This window comes from Rana temporaria, chromosome 2, assembly GCF_905171775.1.
Source record: "Rana temporaria chromosome 2, aRanTem1.1, whole genome shotgun sequence".
Taxonomy (NCBI): domain Eukaryota; kingdom Metazoa; phylum Chordata; class Amphibia; order Anura; family Ranidae; genus Rana; species Rana temporaria.
This window is the reverse complement of record NC_053490.1, coordinates 262,524,639-262,545,661: the sequence shown is the minus strand read 5'-3', so window position 1 is coordinate 262,545,661 and position 21,023 is coordinate 262,524,639. Positions and strand designations below refer to the sequence as shown.

At 44.1% G+C, this 21,023-nt stretch overlaps 1 protein-coding gene across 1 annotated transcript in view; it reads left to right on the top strand.

The window, feature by feature from the left end:
• The window catches only part of RBBP7 (RB binding protein 7, chromatin remodeling factor), a 28,748-nt gene extending 9,078 nt beyond the window's left edge, over window positions 1-19,670 (top strand). The window contains exons 2-12 of the mRNA XM_040336874.1: window positions 7,133-7,277; window positions 7,651-7,796; window positions 7,979-8,152; window positions 12,587-12,702; window positions 14,726-14,886; window positions 15,689-15,815; window positions 17,582-17,659; window positions 18,034-18,110; window positions 18,626-18,683; window positions 18,777-18,887; window positions 19,393-19,670. Coding sequence (XP_040192808.1) covers window positions 7,133-7,277; window positions 7,651-7,796; window positions 7,979-8,152; window positions 12,587-12,702; window positions 14,726-14,886; window positions 15,689-15,815; window positions 17,582-17,659; window positions 18,034-18,110; window positions 18,626-18,683; window positions 18,777-18,887; window positions 19,393-19,461 — 1,262 coding nt within the window. The 3' untranslated portion in view covers window positions 19,462-19,670. The remainder of the gene's footprint in view (window positions 1-7,132; window positions 7,278-7,650; window positions 7,797-7,978; window positions 8,153-12,586; window positions 12,703-14,725; window positions 14,887-15,688; window positions 15,816-17,581; window positions 17,660-18,033; window positions 18,111-18,625; window positions 18,684-18,776; window positions 18,888-19,392) is intronic.
• Window positions 19,671-21,023: the final 1,353 nt, after the last annotated feature.

Below are 21,023 nucleotides of genomic sequence, written 5' to 3'. Positions count from 1 at the left end.
TAATGAACCAAAAACAAAATCTGTAAAACCTAGAAATAGTTTATATTAATCTTGAAATGTAGTTATAGGCTTAGCAAATGCAAATCAATTCAATGTAGAGTTCTAAGGAAGATAATTGCCTCTGCCAGATCCTCTTTCATAGAGGCTCTTAAGTCAGACTTTATTATTTTTAGGGCTGAAAATAATCTTTCGACACTGACTTGGGTGGGTGGCATTGCAGTAACTATTCTGGCCACATCACTAACGATCTCTGGATAAACAAGGATGGCTTCTTCAACAGTAAGTTTTGATGAGCGATCATACTTTTCAACTTCTTTTAGTGCTTTATAAAACTCCTGTTGGAATTTTTTTATTTGGACACTTACTGGTTCTCTAACATGCATTCCCTGTAACAGCAGAACACAACACTATGGAAAGTATAAGTATTGCAGCTCCTAATTGTGCGTTGCGTGCCATATAGTGAAGCACATGAAAAGCATGCTTCTTCACGGTCACTTAACGTGTTCGTTTTGCGGTTACGTGAGGCACTGCATGCATTGGTCTTTATTCTTACAGTAGAGAAGTCATTAATTATAACTTTTTGTGAATTGGGACATTTAAACTTGCTTTTTTTTTTTTTTTTTTTAATTCCAATCTAAATTTAGTAGGAGTCGGTGCATTGTTTGCCGACTCCGACTCCAGGTACCCCAAATTTCCCCCGACTCCTCGACTCCGACTCCACAGCCCTGCCCTGACACCATACAAGCTGTAGCTGTCGACCTCGATTGCGCATTGCCTGTTTGCATCCTTAGGACGGCTTGTGTGCTGTGCACCATGTCCCTGTGCGGGAAGTGTAAGGAGATCTTAAAGTACAAGGTGCCATGGACTATTTGGCAGGAACTGGAGGGTGAGGCCGGACAAGAGGTTCCAGTTGGCTCTGGTCAGGTTTGTGGTGGAATATATAATGAGGTAACCAGGGTCTGAGAAGGAATTTTCTAGCAGCTTTCATCTACTGTTTTTATTTTATTTTTTTCCCTCAATCACTGTTGCAGCTTTACCACAGCTGCAACACAGGAAGCCTGTGGAATAACTTGTTTAAAGTGATGTACACTGCATCCTGTGTACCCATTGGAGGAAGTGGGAGGTGGTATCACTCTTTTGCACGTCAAAGTTGGTACAAAAAAGAATTCTGCACATTACACCGCCCCTCCTACTGCCTTGGAAACGGTCCAGGACAGTGTGAATGAGCCATGTTAGTTGGCAGTAGACAATTTGTGGTCACTAGCTGTCAAACTGGGCTGTCACGGAAAGCTCTTGCCCACATTAATATTCGGGGGGGGGGGGAGTAGAGTGGGTCCTGATTTTTGTGCTCACTGTCAGGATTGACTCAGTGATCACATACGGCAGGGTTCGACAAATTCCGGGCGTCAGGTCGCGCCTAGAATTATCGACCTGGCGCCCGGGGCAGCAGAGCTGGGGTATCCTGTGCGCGTCGGACGCCCCTCCCCGTGATTTCGTAGTGCCGCGGCTTTGCGGCCTATGCTTCCTAGGGGACTGGAGGCAGAGGCGTACTAAGCGGGGGCGGGCCTCCCTGGGTGACACCCACTGGGGGGTGTCAGGCCGGCGGCGCCCCTCCCGCGACTGAAGACAGTGCCGCAGGTATAGGCAGCGGTAGCACGGAGCGGTTACAGGACACGTGTAGAGCCCGAGGTAGTGGCTTTGCGGAGGGTATTGCGAGCTACTCCCGGGACCCGGCGCAACCATCATTCTCTCCTCTCCGTGGTCGCGGCTCTGATCAGTCTCTGCAGTGGCTTTCACAGACGCGAGTTTCACAACTCGCATTCGGCGCTCTATAAGTATTTATTCCAATCCAAGCAGAGAGTGAAGCCACCTCCCCCTCCTCCGTTATGTCTACACAGTGCTGTGCATGCAGGAGGAGGTGGAGGTGGCTTCACTCTTTGCTAGGCTGTGACAGCGACTGGCGAGGCTGATCAGAGCCAAGAGTCCGCGCTACCACAGAGAGAATGGGATCATCATGGCGCCGGGTCTGCCGACTGGCTCAGGTGCGACTCCATTACCCCTCCCCCTGCAAAGCCACTACAAAGTATCGCCACAAAGACTGTTGAATGAACAGTTGATTGGTCCAGTTTCAATCCATTCTGTGGTTGCAAAGCAGTGTGATCAGAAAGCTTGCCCCTTTTCTCCCCATTGCTGACCACATGGAGACAAATACTTTAAGTGGACTACCTCATTCTCCATGTGTGGTCTGGGGTATATGGGTGGGTCTGTCATGGCGCCGGGTCTCGGTGTGCTGACTGGTTCAGATGCAGCTTACAATACCCCTCCCCCTGCAAAGCCACTACTACTGTACTACTACTTTACTGTGGGGGGGGGGTCTTCACTCTAGGGGGTCTGTATGCTGTAGGGGGTCTGCACTGTATGGGGTGTCTGTATTTTTGGGGGGTTTGTATTGCTGGGGGGTATGCACTGTAGCAGGGGTCTGTACTGTAGGTTCCAGAGTGCTGTGTAATGTACAGGAGTCCAGAGGTGCTGTGAAATGTGCAGGGTGCTGTGTAATGTACAGGGGTGCAAGGTGCCGTATAATGTAAAGGGGTCCAAGGGCTGTGAAATGCAAAGGGGTCTAGAGGTGCTGTGCAATGTAAAGGCGTCCAGTGGTGTTTTCGCTTCTGCGTGCTTGGCGGGGCACGTTTTCTGGCTCCTAACTTTTTTTTTTTTAGCTGGCTCCTAGACTCCAAGCAAATTTGTCAAACCCTGACATACGGGCAAGAGCAGGGTTCTCAATGTACCGGCCTGCATACCGGTTACAAATGGCCTGGTACAATCCTGGGTGGGTGCGCTGCAGAGGGGGAAGGCACTGAAGTGCTTGTAATGTCAGGTGAAGTGGTGTCTCTGGAGGGGGAACGATTGTCCCCCCCCCCCCCCCCAAAGTTTATTCCTTGCCCCCGCTTGTGTCACATGTGGCTGGGAGAATTCTCTCCGTCTCCTGTATCCTCTCCCCCCGCATGCTGCAGCAGTATAGGAAAACGGGCACAGGAGAGCAGAGAGATAACCGAGCGAAGGGAGGATCCACCCATCGTCCTGCCCAACTAGGCACTTATCAACCTCGAAGGCTGTGCCCGCCCCAGGGTCCTGCTACCTCAGGGTGGGAGATCGTGGCCTTCTCAGGGTGCCCTGCCACTACGCCTGTGTTGAAGCTAGGACCTGAGACAGGAGGTGCAGGCTCTGTAGGCAGAGGATCAGGCCACCAGCTGACTGCCAGGAGGAGAGGTAAGTGAGCATCACAGAGGCTGAGCAAAGTCCTTAGTGGGGTGACAGGGTTGAAATTGGAGGGTGGGGGGGGTGTGTTTGTGTAGGGGGTAATGCTGGGGGTTAATGTGTCTGCTGACACCAGTGCTGGGAGAAAGGAAAGTTTGCATGTGGCCCCCCATGGGATATGAGAACTTGTCCTGTGACCCTTGGGTAAATTGAGTTTGAGACCTCTGGGCTAGAGGATCCATGCACTGCAAATTGTTCAACTGCAGCATGAAGATGACAATGTACTGTTATGTAATACAAAAAATATCAGATATGCAAATCTTTTTTTTTTTTTTTTTTTTTTTTTTTTGTGCATTTAGTAAAATGCTGTGTAAACTGTGGTTGCTATATGAATTTTGCATAATATAGGAAAAGCAATGTTTTGTGTTTTTTTAAGCAGAGTTCCACCCAAAAATTGAACGTCCGCTTATCCGGTTCCTCCCGGTGTCAATCTACGCCATTGCCCCCCCCTTGCTGTCTTCTGGGAGACGCACAAGTCCCAGAAGACAGCAGGGACCAGTCAGAATGCACAAGTGAAACTTGCACATTTACAGTAGGGAACTAGACTCTGAATCTGTGGGTGTTCCCCTGTAGTGTTGCTGCCGTCGGGCACTCTACAGTGTGTTCCCTCACTGTGTGTGTTCTGAAGGGTGTGCAGTAGGATGTACAAGCAGGATGGCAGAGATTCTTCTCTTGTATCTCTGCCATCCTGCTTGTATGTCCTACGGCCATGGCACACAGCTGCACATCCTTCAGAACAAACGGTAAGGGAATACACTGCAGAGTGCCTTACAGCTGCAACCACTACAGGGGAACACCCATAGCTCTACAATATATCGCTGTGAGGCTATCCCTGTCCCCCACTTGGATGTTCGGTCAGAAACTACTATAGGAGAGAGGCTGCAACATCAGCAATAACTAAATGGGTCTCCAAGACCGATGGCTGATTTTGACCCCTTCACCCCCTCACGGTGCTGAGAGCACAGTGATGTAGAAGGGACCTCTCTACAGTGAAGGAAAATCCACATAATGGTGGACCGCTCATCCAGTCATTCACCACGCATCCAGTCCTCTACATTTTAAGATGCAGACCTGGTACCTTAAGGCTCTGAGGAAGAGGCAAACCCTCGAAACACGTTGGCGGATTCAATTTGTATCCTGTACATGGTCACTATTTTATTATTTAACACCGTTCAATAAGGGTTACTTATATTATAACTCATCCACTTTTATGAATACGTTTATATATATATATATATATATATATATATATATATATATATATATATATATATATATATTTTTTTTTTTAAATGTTCAGCATTTACGTGGTAAAGTCCTTCTCTTTTCGGTATTCAAGATCAGTGATTATTGGTCAGAATGAAAAAAGTAAAACATTTTGTGTATGTGGGGGATCGTATGCATGTATGTATGATGGGAAGTGAGGGCAAATATTACCAATAGGGACATAAGCTGCAAATAAAAGCAATGCATATTCCTTGGCAAGGAGTAGGGGGGTACAATTCAGAATGAAAGGCGCTATATAGCACCAATGCGTGGTACTGTGCAGGCTCTTGGGGTCATTTACGAAAGGAAAATCCACTTTGCATTACAAGTGCATTTGGAAGTTCAGTTGCTGTATATCTAAGGAAGACATGCAAGAAAAATAAATGGCATTTTAGCTTGCACATGATTGGATGATAAAATCAGCGGAGCTTCCCCTCATTTCATATCTACAGTGACTGCACTTGGGATTTGCCTTTTGTAAAAATACCCCTTTGGAGTTTACTCTACATAATGGCCTTAGAAATATTTCTTCCTCTGGAGTGTGCAGTGACTCCTGTTTCTCAATCGCCATTTAGACATGCCTTTTTTTTTTTTTGGGTTGGGGTTACCCAAGGGTTCCAATAGACCACCAATGTCTCTGCTGTACTATGGCAAGACATTTAATGGGGCCATGGCTCGTGTGCACAGGACCTGGCAATGATGTTTTTGATGCAAAGACTGCAAGGCAGCACAGTGAAAAACCCAGGAGTGAGTATGGCAAATGTTTTAAACTATCCTGGCTACACTCAGGAGGGCTGTATTTAAAGGACCACTTTACAAAAGTAAAGTTGCCCTCTAAGGTGGACTTTATTGCCGGGAAGTGGCGCAGCACCCTGATTAAGTGACCGTTGATTGGCTTTCACAGCAGTCATGTGCTCAGGATCCTATCCCTCTGGCTCCCAATCAGAAGTTGTGCCTAAGAGCTGTCGGTGTATGCACTCAACACAAAACCTCTGTCTTGGATGCACGTGTGTGTGTGTGTTGTGACTGTTGGTATATCTTGGATGCATGTACTATATTAGGAACACCATGGCCAAAAGTTTTGAAAACATTTCTCAGTCTGCTGCCATAGTTTTTGTGATGGTAATTTGCATATTCTCCAGAATGTTATGAAGTGATCAGATGAAGTGCAATTAATTGCAAAGTCCCTCTTTGCCATGAAAATGAACTTCATCACAGAAAAACATTTCTACTGCATTTATGAAGAAGGCTTAAGGGTGTCCAAGAAAGTCCAGCAAGCACCGTCTCCTAAAGTTGCTTCAGCTGCGAGATCGGGGTACCACCAGTATGGAGCTTGCTCAGGAATTTCAGCAGGCAGGTGTGAGTGCATCTGCACACGGTGAGGTGGAGGGTGGCCTGGTGTCAAGGACAACAAAGAAGCCACTTCTTTCCAGGAAATGCATCAGGGACAAATTGATATTCTGCAAAAGGTACAGGGATTGGACTGCTGAGGACTGGGGGTAAAGTAATTTTCTCTGATGAATCCTCTTTCCGATTGAGGCATTCGGAGCAATCCTTGTCTGGAGAGTGAGTGCTACCATCAGTCATGTGTCATGCCAACAGTAAAGCATCCTGAGACCATTCATGTGTGGGGTTGCTTCTCAGCCAAGGGAGTCGCTCACAATTTTGCCTAAGAACAGCCACGAATAAAGAATGGTACAAAAACACCCTCTAAGAGCAACTTCTCCCAACCATCCAAGAATAGTTTGAGGAATGATGGAGCATCTTGCCATAAGGCAAAAGTGATAACAAAATGGCTTGGGGGGGGGGGGGGGGGGGAACGAACATTTTGTGTCCATGGCCAGGAAACTCCCCAGACCTTAATCCCACTGAGCACTTGTGGTTAATCCTCGAGGCAGGCGAACAAAAACTCACAAATCTTGACAAACTCCTAGCATTGATTATGCAAGAATGAACTGCCATCAGTCGGATGTGGCCCCAGAAGTTCACTGCATGTCAGGGCAAATTGCAGAGGTCTTTCTTTGAAGAATGGTCAACACTACAAATATTGACTCTTTGCATAAACTTCATGTAATTGTCAAGAAAAGCCTTTGACACTTATGAAATGCTTGTAATTATACTTCAGTATACCATGGTAACATCTGACAAAAAATCTAAAAAACACTGAAGCAGCAGACTTTAAAGTATAGTTGTGTCATTCTGAACTTTTGGCTAAGGCTGCACATTTAAATACAATCTGCAACATTTAGAACAGGGATCCTCAAACTACGGCCCTCCAGCTGTTGTAGAACTACACATCCCATGTGGCATTGTAACACACTGACATTCACAAACATGACTAGGCATGATGGGAATTGTAGTTCCTGAACAACTGGAGGGCCATAGTTTGAAGACCCCTGATTTAGAAGAAGCTAGCTACATGTGCTTAATGTATTTGGTTTTATTTTTAGTATTGAGTTCTGATCTAACAATTTTTTCCAAGCATGTTTCATCAAAATAGAGCTTTGGTAATTTTAATCTACAAACTTTGTAATCCATCTTCTTTTGTCAGTGTTTGAAGATACTGTGGAGGAACGGGTCATCAATGAGGAGTATAAAATATGGAAAAAGAACACTCCTTTCCTGTATGATCTGGTGATGACGCATGCCCTAGAGTGGCCAAGTCTTACTGTTCAGTGGCTTCCTGATGTTACTAGGTAAAGCTCATTTTGCATTATGTGGTATACAGCTTGTGTGTAATAATAAAAAAAAAAAAAAAAAAAAATTATATATATATATATATATATATATATATATATATATATATATATATATATATATATATATATATATATATATATATATATATATATATATATATATATATATATATATATATATATATATATATATATATATATATATATATAATTTTTTTTTTTTTTTTTTTTTTTTTCTCCAGTTCATATTTTTTACATATTTCTGTGGAGCTTTATTTTTAACTGGCCCATTACAAGCTTTCCTAAGCTGATGGTTTTTGGTTCCAGTCCCTCTTGTTTTAAATTGTATATTTTTGTTTTCATCCTGTAGACCTGAAGGAAAAGATTATGCGCTGCATTGGTTGGTACTTGGCACTCACACGTCAGATGAACAGAATCACTTAGTTGTGGCGCGAGTTCAGATACCCAATGATGACGCACAGTTTGATGCCTCTCACTATGACAGTGAGAAAGGAGGTAGGCTTTAATATTTTGTAATAGTACTATGATGTGCTTTTTTTTTTTTTTTTTTTTTTTTTTTTCCCCGTAAATTTTAAAATCCACACGTTTCAAGAAATCATACTTTATTGCCAGGTGGTATCGCATGTAAAATGTAGTAATGGAAGAAATGCCCTAATATGTTCATTCTTTTTGTTTAGAGTTTGGCGGATTTGGCTCTGTTAGTGGCAAGATTGAAACTGAAATTAAAATTAACCATGAAGGTGAAGTGAATCGGGCAAGGTACATGCCTCAAAACCCTTGTATAATTGCAACCAAAACACCCTCCTCTGATGTCCTGGTATTTGATTACACAAAGCATCCATCCAAACCAGGTAAAGATTGTCTAAAGTCATATTTTTGTATTAATGTTAAATCTTTTATATAAAGTCCTTGTTGCATAATGAAACTTGCTTTTGAAGTCTTTCACACCTATTTGCAATGAACCTAGTAGTATATTTGCGTCAGTCTTTGAGAAATGCTCAGCATGGGGAGGAGACCCAGCAAACGTAACGGCAATAAAAGTGCCCATAAAGCTAAATTCCATATAGATAGAACAACTTTTGCATTTTTAAATTCAGATAATGTAGGCAAGCCAACTGTCTTTACATCAGCCTCTTGTAGTCCTATATGAGAGGGAATGTCTCTATACTGAAGTAGAAAAGGGAGGGGTAGTTGGCTTGGCTGTGCTGTTTAGGTGGATAAAGTAGCAAATCCTTTCAGGTAAAACCACATATTTTACCTGTGTATTTAACTTTTTTGGTTTGCGTTAAGCTTTATTTTTATATAGGAGCTATGTAAACCAATTTGTAACAATGCTACAATATACATCTTGGTATGAATGACTTTACAAAAGGTGTGTTCTTTTTAAATGAAAACAAAAAATGTTGAGCTCTATCCAAGGCTTGGGTCACAAAGCAAGAGTCTGGGTAAATTATGTTGTCCTAATGCAGGCAGGAGTAAGCATTTCCACTGTCTTTGCAGTCAGTGATTACTGCTGCGAATTGAGTATCAAGTGACAGGATTAGAGGCTGAAGCATGGAGGCTAATCTGTCAAATTTTAACACTGCCAAGAACAGACCTAAATCTACATTTTTGAGCCAGCATCTCACTTTAGCAAATAGATGCTGACCTTGTATGAAAATATGAAACTGGGTTTCTGGGGAGACTAAAGCTTTGCTAGGAGGCGTAATAAGACTTGTGTGGTACCTGAAAGTACTGTACTTGCACATTTTAGCGTGCATTCACTAAACTTGGATATAAAAAAAACACTAGGTCCGCTTCCATTCACGTCCTAAAAATCTATTCACTACTGGGTGTGTTAATATTCGGCAGTTCTATATATGGTGATCATGTGACTTGCTCTTTACTCTTTCTGTGACAGCGCTTGGTGTCACATTAGGGTGGGGAGAGGGCCCCCTACCCCCTCTGTAAGCTCAGACTGATGTCTGCTCAGGGCTTTTTTATGTTCCTGGCAAATAGGGGTGGTGGAATGAAGGGAAGAGTACTTAAAGCGGAGTTCCAGTCTCCTAGCCAAAATGATCCCAATCGTGTCATTGAGATTGCCAGCAATATCCATTGCACTGATGGTGAATTACAACAATGTTCACATTAGAATTACTAGATGATTTCTCGGATTCTGGGTTTGAGGCCATGGATGCTGTGGGCAGCTGAAGCCAGCCTGGCTGAACTTCGTGCAGCTGGCTACCCAGCATGCGCCTCGTGATCTTGTGCCTGCGCAGTAATGACACTGCAGGTGTGCTTTGTTACGACCAGGAACTCTCAACTTCTGGGAACAAGGACATGGATATCCCAGAAGTCAATGGGCCAGTCTGATGTCTCCTAGGTGGCCTACTAACAGCGCCACGAAGAAGATTAATTTTCGAAGAAGATTAATGACCTTTTTCCATATATGCAGCGAAAAGTTGCATAACTATAAGTGCACATTACAATGTGGTTAATAAAAAAAAAAAGTGGCACTCCTATTTAAATATTGGATGCTGACCTTGTGAGATTTGTTTCAACTACAACCAGTGGTCCCCAAACTGCAATCCTTTTGCTTGCTTCCTGTTTGTGCCACCAATGGTGGGGCACCATTTCCTCAGAATGACAGAACATTTTTCTACTCCCTCTGGTATCAGTCTGTGCCCTGCCCCCCCCCAGTCTGCAGAAAAGTATACTGACCCTTTGTTAGGAAGTTTGGAGACCCCCTGGTGCAGACATTCAAAAGTTCTGAGACTGCAACTGAGTGCTCACATTTGCATGTGTTCGTCACCCCCAAGCTGAATTTAACCTCTGCCACTATATTCCTGCCTACACGCTCTGTTGCTGGGGCCTTTTTGGAGAATGTGAGGTTGAGATGCTTTTAAAGTGGTTGTATGCTCTTTTTGGTTTTTACCTACAGGTAAGCTTATAATTAAGCTTGCCTGTAGGTAAAATGAATATTGCCTAAACAGACCCTAGTTAGGATAGATTTGTGCGGCCAAACCCAGAATGAAGACTGGGTGAAGGTGGAAGCAGAGGCGTTGCTAGGGGGGTGCGGTCCGCACCCGGGTGACACCCGCTAGAGGGGTGACACCATCCTGACATTGAGGATTTAAAAAAAAAAAAAAAACTTTTTTTTTTTTTTTTTTTTAAGATGACATGCCCAGCGCAGCCGAGTGTGTGTCTATCCATCTGGACTGTGTCTGTACTTTTTCTTCCTCCGTTCCCCTAAGCCAGTTGCCAGCCACCAGCGAGCGGCGAGGCGAGCCTCAGCAGAGCTCAGCCTGTGCGTGCCTGTCACACTGCACTGTGATGTGACGTCAGTCACGTCACACAGTACTTTCAGTTTCTCCGCCCGGGCGGCGCGGCGGCTGCTCAACATGTGATGGTGCCCTGCTGTGATGATTGCTGCGGCGGCTCCAGTATCCCGGCCAGCGGCGGCTCCAGTATCCCGTCCAGCGGCGGCTACAGTGTCCCGGCAGCTCCTTCTACAGCCCATGTGTTCCGACTGTCACTGCACATCCTCTGTAAGTTGAAGCTGCTCTTTGGCAGCAGCCCATCTGTCCACTTTTCTGTCCTTTTTTTCTGTTCTGCAGTACTAACTAACTTTTCACCTTATGCATAGAGAACTTTTGACCCTTGCACCCTGTCCATAACCACCCCTGCACCCTGTCCTAACCACCCTGCACCCTGTCCTAACCACCCTGCACCCTGTCCATAGCCACCCCTGCACCCTGTCCATAGCCACCCCTGCACCCTGTCCATAGCCACCCCTGCACCCTGTCCATAGCCACCCCTGCACCCTGTCCATAGCCACCCCTGCACCCTGTCCATAGCCACCCCTGCACCCTGTCCATAGCCACCCCTGCACCCTGTCCCTAGCCACCCCTGCACCCTGTCCCTAGCCACCCCTGCACCCTGTCCCTAGCCACCCCTGCACCCTGTCCCTAGCCACCCCTGCACCCTGTCCCTAGCCACCCCTGCACCCTGTCCCTAACCACCCCTGCACCCTGTCCCTAACCACCCCTGCACCCTGTCCCTAACCACCCCTGCACCCTGTCCCTAACCACCCCTGCACCCTGTCCCTAACCACCCCTGCACCCTGTCCCTAACCACCCCTGCACCCTGTCCCTAACCACCCCTGCACCCTGTCCCTAACCACCCCTGCACCCTGTCCCTAACCACCCCTGCACCCTGTCCCTAACCACCCCTGCACCCTGTCCCTAACCACCCCTGCACCCTGTCCCTAGCCACCCCTGCACCCTGTCCCTAGCCACCCCTGCACCCTGTCCCTAGCCACCCCTGCACCCTGTCCCTAGCCACCCCTGCACCCTGTCCCTAGCCACCCCTGCACCCTGTCCCTAGCCACCCCTGCACCCTGTCCCTAGCCACCCCTGCACCCTGTTTGTTTGTATCACATTCCTGAATGCTGCACTCTGTATGTAGTGTACTTCTGAACCCTGTGCATAATGCACTCATGGTATTTAACAATGCCTTTGTATGGTCCTTTGGCCACATCTACCCTTTAATGTGGTGTGCTCTCCCCCTGTGGGGGGGGGGGGAGGGGGGCGGCGTGGTTGAGCCTTGGGTGACACCATTAAGTGCATTGTGGCAGGCTAGACAGGAAAGAGCCTTATGCACTAGCTTGCCAAGTCTCCTTTTGGTGGTACTCTATTTGTGTATTTTTTTTTCCCCCCCCAATATGCGCTATAAAACATATTTTTTTTTTTTTTTTATAAAAAAATTTTTTGCATCAAGTAAAGACTCCAAACATGTCAAGGCTCAAAATTGCAGCTGACTATCTTTAAAAAAAAAAAAAAAAAAACCTTTACACTGACAGACCCCCTCTACCTGTAAAGGTGCAAGATCATGACTGCATCCATGATATTGAGATAGGTCAGCAAGTAATAATATGCTCATTGTGATATATTTTACAGTCTAGTTACTTGGTGCATTGTGTTCCAAACATTTTAATGTCTCATTTTATAGCTTGGTTAAATTCAATTGCTGGCTGGAGTGTCCGCTGCTCTGATGTAGACTTCCCCAATAGGACACACAATTGTCTTGGGTCTGTGACCAGGCTTAGCCTGTTTTCTAAACCATTTTAGCAGGCTTTCACAGGAAAAGATTACTGTAAATCTCATGCTTTTGGGAAGCAGAAGGCAGAGTTTACTTTTTTAAATACAAATCTCTCAGGGTTTTTGAAGGTAACAAATTATTATGGTGCTGCTTGTGGACCTTTTTTTTGTAGAAGGGAATTACTTGCTGTTTTTTTTTCTTTGTAGACCCTAGTGGCGAGTGCAGCCCAGATCTCCGATTGAGAGGGCACCAAAAGGAGGGTTATGGACTGTCTTGGAATTCTAATCTCAGTGGACACCTACTCAGTGCATCTGATGACCATGTAAGTAAGCGAAGATGCATTTAATGTTGTCATCTGATGCTACATAGGAGGAAAGTTGTCTTTAGGGACCAAATGCACTTGAGCTCCTGTTAAATTGGTGATTAAGGGTATATTAACATCAGATAACTAACACTAACCATTTCTGCGTAGTGTTAAAACTTGTATTATAGTTGAAGACAACACTGCACTGGGGGGGAGAGACTTTCTACTCCCTTCCTGTGCTAAACTAAATCGGGAATTGAGTGGATCCCTGTTTTTTGCCAGGGTCCACAGATGTAGTATCCCCATTGGATGATTTTTAATTTCTTATTATTCAGGGGGACATTTTGTTTTTATTTTAAACTTCAATAATGGTAACATGACAAATGGTGTGAGTCTTGCCAATAAGGGTACAGACAGCAATGTCCTATTCCTCCCCCACACTATCCATAACTAAAGTTTTTTTTTTTTTTTGCCTTTAGTTATACTTTAGGTAGTAATTGGTGACGTTCTAAATTCTGTAAGAACATAATGGGTTGTTTCTACTCCCGGGAGGTAGAAAATGTATTGAAAGACAGTTTGAAGCTATATTAGATTTTTTATTTTATTCTCCATTTCAGCTTTAGTTAAATATGAAGCATGGGCTAGGGAAGGAACGTGCCAACTGAGTGTAGTACCCCAAGATTTAATCTAGGGGTGCACTGAAATTTCTTCCGAAAATGGCTTTTTTGGCAATTTGCTGAAAGAGTTCACGCCGAAAATGGGGCGGGGCGGAGGTGTCTTTCTGGAACGCCCGACCTTACTCTGTCCTCCCCACCCTCTCCCATGCTGCAGGCGACCCGTGGGGTCTCCGTGTGACAGCGTGGATCTGACGTTGCCAGAAGAGCAGACAAGTGTGGTATAGTAGGCTATGTGCTCGGAGCATTTGGCTCCTTCTACAGGCCTATACTGGCAATAGCAAGATGTTTAACCACAAATTAACGTATCTATGTAGGTATTTTGACATTAAATACTGTGGTAATGGCAGCAGCTAGCCATAACCCTTTTTTTGTATTTATTTTTCATAAACGGCACAATGTCTATGAATATTATAACCACCTGTTTAAGGAGAAGAATGTGCATTTTTGGCTTAAGGTGGTTATAGACCAATTTTTTTGTTAAAAAAAAAAAAAAATGGTCTTTGTAGCTCAAAAAAATAAATTATGTATGGTGTACAGAGTAATTGTCATTCAAAGTGTGGGAGCGCTGAAAATTGACCTGGAAGGGGGTTGAAGTGCCCTGCAGACAAGTGGTTAAATACTTGGGGTCATGCCAGCAGAGGCAGTTTGGAAGATGGAGTGCTGAGGAGGCTGTTGGTGGCCCTTGAGGGTAGTTCCTTGGGCGACCTCTGGCTCTTGAGTCCTGTCCAGAGGCGCAGGAGCCAGCTAGAATGTCCAGGGGATCTTCAGGAGATGGCAGCCGGGTGGCTGGTGAGAGGCAGAAGGGCTAGTGAGGCAGCTCCAGCCAAGTGGGCTGGCAATGCCTGAATTGGTAGTCCTGGGATCAGTAGCCACACGAATGTAGCTGGACACTAAATTTTCTCTACACAACCCAAGGGGCTTCTGCGTAATTCAAGTGCCTTTCTGTCAGATTCATCAGTGTTTTTTCTACAAGTGAGCGCTGGAGGAAGAGGATTGTCTATAGACTGTGGGTATATAGAGCAGTTGCAAGTCAAATGGGCATCCCTTAATTTTCTTATTCCCTGTAAGTTTTATCCCCTCAATAAAACGCAAAACCAAGCACTGGGATAGGCTAATATTCGGTGTGCCTGACTGCGCAGGGTGGGGTGATCCTTATTCACCAGTGGCACCTACACTTTATGTGCTACACTACAGTAGTGGATTTCCTGTGATGTGTGGCTGGACTGCAAAATGTGTTGGTGATACACTGGTATTTTAATGGTTACCAGTTACATTTTTAGGTGTGTATGTATAAATATATATATTTTTTATTTTCCCTCTTTAGGTAAGTTACTCTGATTACTAAAATCTTATTCTGTTTTCAGACTGTTTGCTTGTGGGATATAAGTGCTGGACCAAAAGAGGGGAAAATAGTTGATGCTAAGGCCATTTTTACGGGCCACTCAGCAGTGGTAGAAGATGTAGCCTGGCACCTTTTGCATGAATCTTTGTTTGGCTCTGTAGCAGATGATCAGAAGCTCATGATGTAAGTGGTGTTTTTTTTTTTATATATTTTGTTTATTTCTCCTCCCTCCATTTTGTGTACATGCACCAACTGAACACTACACTAATGGGGGGGGAACTTCCCTTTGCTACAAAGCTGACTAATCACAGATGTAAAGATAGGTTATTGGAGTTAAAATGACCTATGTTTACTCAAAGCAGTCTCCTTATTCTGCTTTTGACCTTTCTCAGCAGGGCATTTCCATTCACAGAACTAGCTGTTCGTCAGGTGTGTGTTTTTGTTTTGGCGCATAAATTTGGCACATAAATTAACATAAATTAATAATTTAACTACATCTGGCGTTTACATAAGATGTCACAGCTGTTTTAAGGGGCTCATCCACATTGGCCTATAAAAAAAACTACATTTTTACATGACACGCATGCAAAAAGGTCCAATGCCCAGAACATTTCTGGCTGCATTCAGGTGGTGGTCTTTGGCTGTCCTGATTGGCTGGGCTGATGTGGTGTCACTCCCGTGCATTGCCATTTATCCCAGCACACTGGCACTGCAGAATGTAAATGGAGCTGTGCATTTCCAGCAGAGGACTGTAAACGGGCAAGTGTATTTGTAGGAGAGACATTGCATGTCTCTTCTGTAATAAAGAGCCTGCCTGTTGGCAAAAAATGCCTGTAGCTCTGCCTTTCCAAATCAACTATTAATAACCATATTCTAAATGGTACAAATGTTATAATATGGGTAAGACTTGGGGGGGGGGGGGGGGGGGGGTTGAAGTTATCGCTGCTTGTGTAATTTTATAAATCAATTTTTTTTATTTTGCCAGTTGGGACACCCGGTCTAATACAACATCAAAACCAAGTCATTCAGTAGATGCGCACACTGCAGAGGTCAACTGTTTGTCCTTCAATCCATACAGTGAGTTTATCCTGGCCACAGGTTCTGCTGATAAGGTTAGTGCCTGATTTTGATTGCAAAAAGTTATTGTGAACTGAACATGTCTAGAGATTGACAATACAATTTGGGATAGTAGAAAGTCTAAGACATGGCTAGACACAGGGCAGATTTCTTTCCTGTGGTTGCAGGAAATAAATTTGCACAATTCCCCCAACAAAACTGATGGTGCTGGCAGGTGAATTCCTCCTGCCGAGATATTGTATTCTCCCAGCGGATGGGTGGGTGAAGTTGTCTTTGCCGGGAAGATCGTTATCGCTAGTGGCTATACCAGCTGCTAGCGATTAATTGCAAGAGAATCGGGCAGGTTTGGTTTTACCCAAGTTGATCAACTTGGTACATTCAGCCTGCCCATTAACTGTTCAAATATCTGCTAGTTCCTGCTGAAACAGCTAAGATTTGAACAGTGTATGGCAAGTCTAAGGAATAAGTAATTTGAACTGCTACAGCAGGTGGGATTTTTATGTACCAAGTTAACTTTCATTTATCAGATGAAATGGATTACTTCCACACACCCTGGCAACGTGTAAAATGGCACTTTTGGTTTCTGGTGTAACTTTCTCTGGCTGGCGAAAAGGCTAATGGAGCACAAACTGCACTTTGTAAGTCTTTATTGGAGGGAGGGGTTGTGTTTTAGACCCGGGATGTCGCATTAAAGAGAATCTCTCACCAAAAAAGCAAAGATTTTTGTGAGTTTCGTTATTTTAGTCACGCAAGATAAAACTATTCTCTTTTAATTGTGACATGAGCAGCATTTTGGGGGGGGGGGGGGAAACTCATCTATACCGTGATTCAACAAGCCAGGAATTTTACTCTTAAAGTAAAAAAACCTGCAATACAAAGGCATAATGAGCTAGTATGACTAGCATACGAGCTCATTATCAATTACTTGCCTTAGATCGAAGCCCCTGCCGTGGTCCTCGGACACGTCCTCCGTCGGCCCCATGATACCCGGAGTGACTTCCGGGTTTCGCCGCTCTGGTGCTGTGATTGGCCAGAGCGGCGATGACATCATGCGCACGGCACGCTTCCGGCAGGCTCCCATTCAGGAGCCACCGCGCTCAGTGCGCCTGCGCCAATGTCTATGGTGCACATGCGCGCCCGCTTTTCTGCAAATATCTCCTTAACCATGTAGGTTAAGCAGATATTGCAAAGACCTACAGGTAAGTCTTAATGTAGGCTTAACTGTAGGTGCAAGTATACCATTGGGGTATACAGCCACTTTAAGTCTTTGCTCCCTGCTCATTTGTTTTTTTAGACTATGGTAGTAGTGGTTTTACCATGAGCTGTCATGCTTCTACTGGCATTTATTGAGCAGGCTATTTTAAAAATTGATATTAAGTCTTTAAAAAAAGGTACTTGTGTGCTCTGTACTGCCCCAATCCTCCCTTTGTGTCCCCCGCTGGCGCTTCTGCCTCCAGCACAAGCAGCTTGTAATGGGGGCACCCTCAAACAGGCGTGCTCCAGCTCTGCATGTCTGTTTACATGCAGAGCTGTGGCTTGGCCCCTCCTCCGATTGGCTTAGTGGCTGTGATTGACAGTTAATGGCTCCTGCTGCTGTCTCGGCCAATGAGGAGGCAGAGTCCGGAGCCCAGGCACTCGTGCACATCGCTCTGTCTAGTATTGAGAGGGGGGTGGGGGGAGAGACTGCTGCAGTTTTACCTTTATGCATAGAATTCATGAAAGTAAAAAACCTTGAGCCTTTAGAACCACTTCAAATGTCATGAATCCTGCTGATTTTAGCCTTTTTATGCTTTCTTTTAAGACTGTTGCCCTGTGGGACTTAAGAAATCTAAAACTCAAGCTTCATTCGTTTGAGTCTCATAAAGATGAGATTTTCCAGGTGAGTGTTGATCACTGTTTTAAAAGCCCAATCACCATAGTTTTAGTAGCCGCAGAAGGGCATTTTGTGTCTCTCTCCATTGTTGCCAAGAGCTCTACCATACAGAAGAGAGAATTTAAAGCTGTGTATTTGCTTCGATACATTGGCAGAGGAGGCGGCAAGTGCAGAGGTGTGTGTGTGTGTGTTTTTTTTTTTTTTTTCCCCGTTTTATTAAATACTCAATGGAAATGCTTATTTTGTTCTTGCTGGCTTGACTTTGCTCTTCAGCGACAGACCTGATTATTTTTTTTTTTTTGAGCGTTACATTTAGTGATGTTAATTTTAAAGTCTCCAATTTGTTTGATCTATATATTTTTTTTTCTTATTTGGACAAGGTTCACTGGTCACCTCATAATGAAACTATCCTTGCATCCAGTGGTACCGATCGCAGGCTGAATGTCTGGGATTTGAGGTAAGGTTTTTACTAGTCACAATTCAGATTAAAAGGTCAATCCACTATTTGATTTTAGTTGGCTTAAAGGAGGACTGAATATATAGATCCCCCCCCCCAGGGCTCTTCCCATGATCAAGTATGCACAGGATGTTTTGGTATTATAGCACATTTATCTTCCAACATGCCCTAGCGAAGCAACATTCAAAATCTTGCGCTTGTCGCTCAGTCACCACTGACCTTTTGGTCCAAAGTCTTCAGCTATCTTGATTGGCTAGCCTAGGATAACAAGTCTCAGACATAAGCACAGTAGTTTTTTGTCCTGGCACCCACTGTGGAATGCAGGAATTGTACAATGAGTGTTCAGCTTGGTGAACAGTTAAAATAAACTGTTGGTCCCCTATGTCCTTTTTACTGTGCTTAAACTTGTGGCCATATAAAATCTGAAATTTGGTTTTGGGTGGACGTTTTCATAGGATATATGTGGATTTTCAAATGTACTCAAGTTTTCTAATGCTAAATATGTATGTTTCTAGTAAAATTGGTGAAGAACAATCAGCAGAAGATGCTGAGGATGGACCCCCTGAACTCTTGGTAATCCTAATTTTGTTTACCTGCTTGCATTTAAGCCTTTCGTAACATTCTATACAGCAAATTGCAGCTTTATTTTTTTTTTATTTTTTTTAGTTTATTCATGGTGGGCACACAGCAAAGATCTCGGATTTCAGCTGGAATCCAAATGAACCCTGGGTAATCTGCTCAGTGTCTGAAGATAACATTATGCAAATATGGCAAATGGTGAGTTCAAGCAACTATTTTTGACTTGTCCTAATCTTCCAGTAACATTTTTGGTTTATAAATATGTAAACATTTTTTAGATTCACTTTTTTGCTATCGGTGTCCCGTTGTGGAGATGTCCCATAGCCAAAACAGAGAAAATCCCTCAAGTGTTTCCAGAACTAGTGCCTCCATTGGAAGTTTCCCCTCTTCCTATTTTTGTCAACCCAAAACTTGGGATTTATTATTGGTACAAATGGAGCAAAAGAGGGCAGTAATTTATGGCAGGAGTACTACAGAAATGAGTGGGTTGTGACTTCAGTGCTACGTGAACCTCCCCCATAGGAATGGCTTTAATTTGGGCTTCTGTTGAGGGTGGAGCTAGTCAGCACTGGCTTTTTACTTTAGACTACAGCACTGATTTAGTTTAAGAGCACACAGGGTCACCATGGGGTTTTAACAAGCCTTTGTAATTCTGATGAACTAATGTATGCTTGAGACTAATGTTTTAATGTATTCATTGCAGGCTGAAAATATTTACAATGATGAAGAGCCTGATATACAGCCTTCTGAGTTGGAAGCCCAAGGTTCATAGATGAATTTTCACCTTAAACTGGCAGATGTTGCCACTTATTGTAAAGCCGTTGATATTCATCTAAGTTATCTTTGGTTCCTGTGAATACAGCACACTTTGACAGTTTCCATGTATATTGTATTGTAATGACATTGTTTGTACTTGAAACAGGGGTTGTGAAATGGTTGGTTGGATCAAGAATCACAATAAAATAAAATATTTTAACTGTGTTCTAAGTTATTCTGTAGCTTTTGAATGTTTCTGCATTCTTTCTTGATGTCCCCCTCTGACTGTACTTAATGTGGCAGATTTCTCACAGGCAGCATTGGTGGAGCAGGGTCACTATAGGCGTACCAGGTGGCTTGTGCCAAAACCATACATTCTAAGGCACAAACTAGCTCATGGAGGCTGAAGGGCAGAAAATCTGTTCCTAAGAATTTGTGTACACAGCCCTCAGACTAAGTCCTACACTAAGAGTAGAGCTGGGCATTTTGGACAAAGTAAATCCTTGTTTCCTAATCAATGGCTGTTAAGTGGCCAGAGGAGTGGTAGGGTCTGTGGTAGTGAATTGGCAAATCGGTCTGATGCTGCATCCACCTAGGCAAGTATGAATGGCAAAAGGTTTTTATTTAACTACAAGCAACTGTTGAGACAATGAACACTTTGTTGAGAAGTATGTAAAGTACAATATATTGTATGTAGTGCAGGAGTGAGAATATCTTCATAGGCCCCCCCATTCCCAGGCTTAACTGCCCCCCATCCCATTCTCAGTCCTTGGTTATCCCACCAACCCTGGGCTTAATAGCCCCCCCCATCTTCACAGTCCCCCCCCCCCCTGTCCTCAGGCTTGACTTTGGCACCCTTCCGAGACACGACTGCAGCAGCTCTTAAGGCTTGTCTCGTGCATGGTTGTAGAGTGGGCTAAAGCACGTTGGGCTCGGGCCTATGGGCACAGCACACATGGATGATATGCCACTGGGTTTTGGTATGTGCAATCCTTTTAAAAAAAAAATTGGTCTGTAGCATAATTCTAATGGTATAACTGCATTTTCAGTAAAAGGTGTTGCTATAAAACATCATGAACAAATACATCCTAGGTAAAAGTATACCATGTGGAAAAATTACTTTAAAAAAATCCAAAGCGACAATCCCTACACCATATAAACATGGATATAAAGTCTTGTTTGATGTTACTTTAAATGCAAGCTTCACCATGAGTGCCCATGAGGAAGATGGCAACTCACCAGAGGTGTTTGACCACTTTCTACAGTGGATCAAATTGTGCTTTGTTTGAATGGACCAGCTGTATATCATAGGTAGACATCTCTCCACTTTGAGACCTTCAAGAGACTGAGGATAAGGTAACATACTGCACCAAGGACACATAGACAAACTTGTAGTATCAATTATTAAAAATTGACAAAGATTGCATGTGACTGTTCTGCACCTAGGCGGGTTGGTATATCAAAATCGAGGAAGGTCACTCGCCTCTGAGTTGCCATCTACCTCATGAGCACGCCTGGTGGAGCTTGTATTTGAAGGAACATCAAACAATGATATTATATAGAGGCTGGCTGTTATTT